The 7,646-nt window shown below is 48.2% G+C and overlaps 2 protein-coding genes across 2 annotated transcripts; both read right to left on the bottom strand.

The window, feature by feature from the left end:
• Positions 1-3,750: 3,750 nt before the first annotated feature.
• EJ05DRAFT_297703 (uncharacterized protein) lies at positions 3,751-4,406 on the bottom strand. The gene is made up of 2 exons (XM_033740577.1): positions 4,319-4,406; positions 3,751-4,267 (listed from the first exon to the last, which is right to left on the bottom strand). Exon 2 carries the CDS (start codon positions 4,142-4,144, stop codon positions 3,842-3,844), a length of 303 nt encoding a protein of 100 aa, XP_033594967.1. The 5' UTR covers positions 4,145-4,267; positions 4,319-4,406; the 3' UTR covers positions 3,751-3,841.
• Positions 4,407-5,701: 1,295 nt separating this feature from the next.
• Positions 5,702-6,932, bottom strand: EJ05DRAFT_490843 (uncharacterized protein; the record flags this gene model as incomplete). Its single annotated transcript, XM_033745926.1, has 2 exons — positions 5,702-5,836; positions 5,997-6,932. The coding sequence occupies 2 exons, from the start codon at positions 6,930-6,932 to the stop codon at positions 5,702-5,704; spliced, it is 1,071 nt and encodes a 356-aa protein (XP_033594966.1).
• Between the last annotated feature and the right edge of the window lie 714 nt (positions 6,933-7,646).

Genomic DNA, 7,646 nt, shown 5'->3' with positions numbered 1-7,646 from the left:
AAACATGTTTCATGGGCTATGCTAACGATGTGCTACCAAAAAAAGATTACGATTTCAAAGGCGTCCGCGTGCAATACAGTGTAATGCTATATTTAGCAAACTTGACCCAGTTTCGGGGACCCAGGCGCATCTTGGATCAAGCATACGGCTGAGGACTTCCTTTGCACGACCGGTAACAGAATCTCAGGTGTCGGACGATCTGTCTATCTCGCACACACACAAAAGTCTCTAACTAGAAATGAAATGTAAAGAGATCAGCTGTAATGACGGCCCGGTTCGGACCTCGGACCGGATCTTGTCACTTTCACTCCATGCCACTCCTATTTATAGCAGCTTTATGTCGGTATGCCTAGAAGTGTATCCCTGCCTATCCAGTATAGGGCTAATCCGTTCGAAAAAGGGAGTCGACTTTCCGCCAATCTCGCACCCTCAACCTGTTAAGTGAGAAGGACGAATGGGGGCTGTGCTTCGCCGCAGGTGACTCCAGTTCTTGCGAGAAGATAGTAGTTCCAACTAATGCTTGAACACACTTGTGATAACCTTGACTTTTCGAACATCATCAATGAACGCCTGCCATTGCAGCCAAGCCGTGTTGAATCTGTGCGCGTCTTGCGATGCACTTGATTTCTGCAAGCTGTCTGTAAACGCCAAAAGATCTGGGTTGTCCATACTCTGGACTTCCTCGTTATCAAGTATGAGCCATAAGAGAGTACCGAGTCGCAGATTTGGTAAGGCTTGTCGACAGTCCAAAGGCCAGTCTACTTTAGGCAAGTCCACTTCTGGAAATCTCCGCTGGAAAGGGCAGGTGGAAGCCGATGTGGTTTCATGATCAGCTGGCGACTAGTCACCAGGACAGAATCTCTCACGACTCAGTTTCAATCGTAACGATATTAGCGCTGAATATTGTAGTGGCTCAGTGAAGTGAGGTGTGACGGCTCAGTAAAGTCTGCGGCTCAGTAAAGCCTTAGTGACTGAGTATACATTACCGTAAGTCACTCCCTAAGAGCTCTTTACCTGGGGTATACTGCGCAATTTGTTACTTTATGCGAAATAGCCCCTGGCTCGTAACCATGGGCCAAAAATTGGTCAATGAAAAGTTCCGCAAGGCTAAAGACCATTTTCTTCGGAAAGGCGTGCTTTTCAAGAAGACTTATGGCGCAGATATCTTCATCGTCATAAGGCGCGGTCAAACGATTTATAAAGATGAAGGCGGTGATCATCTGGGAGAATGTACTAAACTATTCGAGACTTGCCCCCGTTCCAAGAAGTTGAAATTGGTTCAGAGAAGAGAGAGGGTAGCCGATGATGTGATTGTGACAGAGGGATGATAGGCTATGTACAATACAGATCATTCCACGAACAGTACGCGAGTAGTCCACGTGACGTACATGGCATACCATTCGAGGTCCGCATCACCATGAATTTGGACGTTGCTCAATGCCGCCTGTGACGGGATAATAGGCGTCGTCTCCGTAGCAGAGATCGCGTACGTGTGGACCAATGAAAAGGCTGACCCTGTAAACATACGCAGGGGCATCCGTCCGTAACCTTTTCAGCGCAACTCTTGCGCACGGCACTCACTAATAACTACCCAACACTAACGCCATCTCAGAGAGTTTTCCCATCTTCCGTGGACGACCTGTAGCGAACTCTGTGATCCTTCGAGCGCCTCCGGAATGGAAAAATGAGTATGCACAAAGTGGGAAGTATCGATAGATCATGCCTGATGAGAGCTACAGGGCGCGTAGGACGCCTCTCTGTCTATCAACGCTTGAGGCTCAGTAAGTAGGCAACCAGTGGACCGACAATGGCGCCAGTGTGCGCTATAACAGAAGACTCAGTAAACAATACAGTGCTTGTCATCCATCAATCACAGCATCCGCTAGTAAGATAGTACAGTGCTCTATGTAAATGTTTCAAAAGGTAGGGGCGTCAGTAAAGGTGCGTGGGCCCTTGTCAGACATTTTAAGTCCCGCTTGTGGTTATTTGCGCCTGGAATGCGGACCATTCAGCATCATTCACACCTAGCAAAACGACCGCGCTACACGAGCATCATGTCTCAAGCAAGCTCGCAAGATGGTAACAAGTATCTGATCAGCCACTAGAGCACCCTTTGCTTCTCTGACACGCTCTACTAGATTCTCCCATGACACTCCACTTGTAGAAGGATAGATAATATCTAATTACTAAGTATATCTACTTTTTAAAGCTCTTATCTGCTTAGGATAGGTATAACAGTAGAAAGAGCTCTGGGTAGGTAGATGGGGGTGAGAACACGCGTGTACGAGTCCTAGCTCGTCAGGTTCTAGGAAAACGACGGATGGCAATTAACCTTGAATCAAACACGTGACCAGCTCCAGGCAGTGACAGACATACTTTATACGGGTCGCAAGTCTCTAACTCTGTTCGAGCTCTACTAATGGCTATGTGGGTCTTGCCGCTACCAGTATCCATCTATAAACGAACATTAGCCGCAGAAAGGCATAGAATGGTAGGACCGAAGCCGAAACATTTCGTTCTCCCGAGCGATATCGATCGGAGCCTCCATTTTTAGAAGAACGGATGAGAGATATTCGCCAATGCATGAGTTCTTATAGTACGGTTCGTCAGGTTTATAGAGTTATTTAAAGCAGGAAGAAATCGTCGAGGAAAGGGTGATGAGCAACAGGAGTCCTAGACAGCTGGGTGTAAACCGACAGACGAAAGCGTCGGTCGGTTGTAACACCGGGAATGTGCACCTGCTCATCCATAAGAACCCCCCATAACCACCAATCGTTACTCTTCCTTATCAACAAATGGATATGGATCCATACACAGAAGGCCTGTGCCGCTTCCGAACACATACGGCTGAGCAGAAAGCGTACAAGCATAGGCGGCAGTACCTAGGCCAACAGGCATGAGGCGTTTCCAGGGATATCTACCACTATAGGACCCCTGTTTTAGTGCATTGCTCCAAGGGATGTGCTAAATCCGCCTCAAAAATTCGCCTTGCTCGTGGATAAGTCTTGACCTAGGACATGATCAGGACAGTATCTTTATATGACCAGGTGTGAAATTGAATACCGGTCTGGACGAAAGAAAACAAAGAATGGGAACTTGAAAACGGACGTTCCCGCGTCAGTCTCGCACTAGTATTGCACCAAGATGAGAGACTCTCAAGCATGAATTTCATAATTTAATAGGCATATCTCATTTCGTTAGCCGAACACGCAGTCCGAAATTTTACGTGTCTGATAAAGCGACGGCATGCATCCCAAGCCCATGTTCTCCACCTCGCCAACCATGTCCAGATTCTCAGTCTCGCTGTTAGCCAGCAAGTTGACCAGCGCTTCGTCCCGAGGAGCGCGGAATGACACAGGGATACGACACAGTCCAGTTGCATATTTGTTTGGCTCGCTCATGGAGTCTCACCCATTCTACATATACCAGACATTGCAAGAGCATGAAAAGACGATCATTACAAACCTCAGCTGAAGGCTGCCGTAGGCTACAGCGCAATTGTCGAAGGCCCCTTCGGACAGGACCTGGACTTGAGCGGGTACGGGACATGTCAAATCGCTGGAGAGACCAAATGACGTGGTTATATGATTCTCGTCATGTAAATCTTGCGCTGACCCAAATTTACTTAGACTTGAAAATAGCGGTGCGCCCTCAATGGCCTGGAATCGGGTCTCGACCCTGCCCTACTTGTGTGCCAATAGGGACAAATATATAAGAGTCGTCTAGGCGTACGAAAACCTTCTATATAAACTTAAATTTACCGTATTTTTACGCTACTTCTTCACTCTAGACAGACTATCTACTAAACTTCAGTTCAACTGAGTCAACTTCAATTCTACTACTAGAACTGACAGCCCGGTTCAAATATACCGCGAGGTAAACTAAAGTGCTTCAGGAACTGAACTGTTTGTTTTATAGGATATTGACATGAGAAATCGAGGCTCTTACCCAACCGCAAGACGGCCCCAATGATGCTAAAATCGTCTTGAGCGCCCTTCCACATTACGGCGATCTTTAGTACCAGGAAGAAAAATGGGCCGGACCACAACCAGTACAGTGTATTTATGTCTGCTATGATTATGAGACAGCAACAGACATCGAGCGCATCATCTCCGAGATAGACTCCTGTCGAGAACAGCTGCATACGACGACCCTAGAGAGACTGGTATTGCGACTCGATCCAGCGAGCATCAGATATTGCAGTATTTCCCGGCGTGAATAAATTAGATTTAGCTGGATATCAATAAAAATCCATGTTACTGCCTGCCTTTAGTAAGTGTTAAATTGGAGAAGCAGCTTAACCAGACAGAGGACTAACCAAGGCGAGAAAGGAATACATGCGGTGTCAGGGCGTTGTTAGCAGGCATGATCATGGGAAGTGAGCATACTTTCCATGCCAATCGACTCAACTTTTTATTAGACTGCCAAATGGGAATAGTATACAACAGCTGGCGTGTAAATTATTTGTAAAGCGTGATGCTTTCATGCTGAGTCCAAGCGGTGAACCCCCGAAACGGATCGAATAGGATAGGATACTTACTAAAAGATTAACTAAAAGATAATCCCTTACGGAATTAAACTTGTAGTATAGAAAACAGAATATCGCGATCGATACAAATGGATGCATTATGGAGCTGCACTGTTATCAGTTCCATAGCGTTCTTCACAATCTTTAGCTTACCATGTGTGTCACCTCTGATTCTGGCAGCATGGTTTGTAGAGCTACTGGTAGACAGTCCCGCCTACAGATGATTGAGAGGAAGTTGCAGTGGGAGCGAGACCGCTTCTGGTCAAGCTGCCAGGCAAAATTATTCCTTGCAGCAGAGATTCAAGCCGTGGTAGAGAGCCTTCGTCAGATCCTGACTTGCCTCGGAGCGAGAGCGATCAATGGGAACCCGGACTAAATTAAGTTAATCAGAGTACATGCGTGTTGCTCAGGTCTTACTTAGCTAGACTAGACAGGACCGTCAATCAGCTTTGTCATGCTTTACTCTACAGACGTTCCCACATTGCAGTGATGAGAGCGCGCAGGAAGCTCTTCACTCTCCTGCCTAGTAAGATATGGGTCTGCGATTCCATGGCTCAGTATCCATGGCCTACCAGTTTAGCCGATACCAGGCGGCGACTTAGTGGATTTAACGGCTCAGTATCAGACGGCTCAGCATGATGACACTGTGAACTATCTGATAGTAACTCTGTTGGGCCAAGCGGCATATTCGCGGGACACTTGGGTGCCTGGCCCTGGATTGGCCCAGCTCTATACGAGTGTTACTGGAACATCTATAATAGGACATCACCTAGTAGCTTCCGGCTCCTGGATTTAAGAACACCAACTAACAACCCGGTCAAGATGCTCGTAGTCGCTGCTCTTCGAGGAGATGTGGACACCGCTGAGGAATGAATTCTTCGAGCCGCTAAGTACGGCAGTCCCGCATAACGTGTCGTGACGCCATCGTCTACCGGGCTGTACAGAAGCGATGTGCCTTGGTGCACCAAGCTGGCAAGTGGCGGAGAGGAAGAGGGAGATTAAGCAGAGAAATGCTGCGGCGTAGCGTTCGGTCCGTCATCCGGTGAAGGTGCTAATGGATGTCAGCATCAATCGATTAACAAAAGAGAACGATGGCCTCCTATCTTGACTATCATTACACAAAGCAAAGACGGCTCAAATCTGTCCAGGACCTCTTCGCGCAGAAAACATCGTTTAACTCCCTTCCAAGATCAACTTGAGAGTCCAGAGGTAGTGTGCGAGGGCACCGAACGTGGAATCAGCAATGACTGTCCGGGGGTGGACGCCCGTGATGGTAACCATGGCATCGGTGGAAACCGAGGCGATGCACTATATATGTGTAAGTAGTTGGATAGAAGCTGCATTTAAGTATATACGTACGTGATCGTTTGTCATCATTGCTCGTCTGCGTCGGAGACATAGCATTAGAATTCGGTGAGTATAATGTAGGATTCACTGCTGCGACTGCCAACGTAAGTCACTAACTAACAACCCAGTCAAGGTGCTCTTTTATCTTAGCAACATTATCCTCAGAGAGTAGGGCAGTCCCGGTGACCTCAATCGTCACTATAGCTGGAGCAGCCGCATAACGTGTCGTGACGCCATCGTCTGCCGGGCTGTACAGAGGCGATGTGCCCTGGTGCACCAAGCTGGCAAGTGGCGGAGAGGGAGAGGGAGATGAAGCAGAGAAATGCTGCAGCGTAGCGTTCGGTCCGTCATCCGGTGGAGGTGCTCGGTAGCCGGGGATGGCCGGATCACCGCCGTCGGATGTGGTGCCGGAGCACAAAACAAAATGGATGTCAGCATCGATCGATCCGGCTGCGCATTGGCGTACAGGCTGATACGGGTTCTCTGTGCCTTTGGCTGGCTCAGGTTCAAAGTATGCATCCCATGGACAGAACTTGCTCTTGGAGCATTGCATCGCACCACATTCGCGACCATTAGTTCCGTAGACCTTGACGCCCTCGTCCCATCCAGGACACCCTCGACCAGTATGATTTTTGAAAAAGGTATCAACAACGCCAGGGGTACTTGTTGCACAATCCACGAAAGAGATGTCATAGCTTATAAACCAGTCTTTTCGATCGCCGACATCACGTATGCTATACTCCATTTGGGTTTGCTTGCCCGATTTCGTCTGGGCTTCGAAGAGCTTTATACTTGTTCCACACTGACAGCCCCTCTCGGGAATGATGACAGGAAAAGATATTTCATGGCCGGCTTTGAGTGCAATTCCATTCTCAGGATTAGGATCGTCAAATGCAGTCGTATGGTATGCATAAAAGTCCTTGACACAGTAGTTCCTAACAAACACCTTACCTTGAGGAGCGTCGGACATTTCGTAGTGTGGGCCAACGCTGGAGTAGTATTCGGCCAATGTCTGTTCAATGAAAGCCATAAAGACAGCGAGAGCGAAGTCCATCATCGCGAACAACTCTCTAGAAGTTATTACAGGGCAGAAAGGAAAAAGGCACGGCAGAACGATATAAGAGTATAGAGTACATTTTTAGAACAGACCCCAAAACTGGTCTGCTCCTACTTCGGGACAACGGCATCTCTAAAGAAGTCCCTGTTTCGTAGTCGACTGGTTCTAGCCCAATTCTTGTATATAACACGACCGTATCTCAAGAAAGATCTGCTGTCCTGATTGAAAACAAGCTCCCACTCATTTTCAGTTGCGCAAGTCTGGAAATGCCGCCCTGCAAGCACTCCAGCTGGCTCGGCGCCAAGGGTGTCCGAGGGGAGCCAACCCTGATAGAGACAGACAGGCTGAGCGCCTTGCTTAGTCTCCTACACAACCTAGATACTCAGTATCCAATTTTCTTAGTCACCATCGGTGATTCAGAGAAGGGGGCGGCGCTGCGAACGCTGTTTGGCTTCAAAGCCTCGTCCAAGGGCAGACGCAGCATCGACAGTATTCATCTATACTTGGACTCATCAACCACGTTTACCGAACGGCCCTGGATTGTTGCAGAGGGAAGATCTCTCCAACTGATCCCGCACACAACCCAAACAGAGGCGGCAGGCCGTCCATGCCATCGCACAAACGTGCGGTCACTCCGACCTTGTGACGACCACATCGCGACCGATGTCTACGCACGGCTGTTACGGCAGTTCACAAATGTTATCTGTATCTTTG

Source organism: Pseudovirgaria hyperparasitica, assembly GCF_010093815.1.
Source record: "Pseudovirgaria hyperparasitica strain CBS 121739 unplaced genomic scaffold EJ05scaffold_49, whole genome shotgun sequence".
NCBI classification, from domain to species: domain Eukaryota; kingdom Fungi; phylum Ascomycota; class Dothideomycetes; order Acrospermales; family Acrospermaceae; genus Pseudovirgaria; species Pseudovirgaria hyperparasitica.
This window is presented reverse-complemented; position numbering and strand designations above follow the sequence as displayed.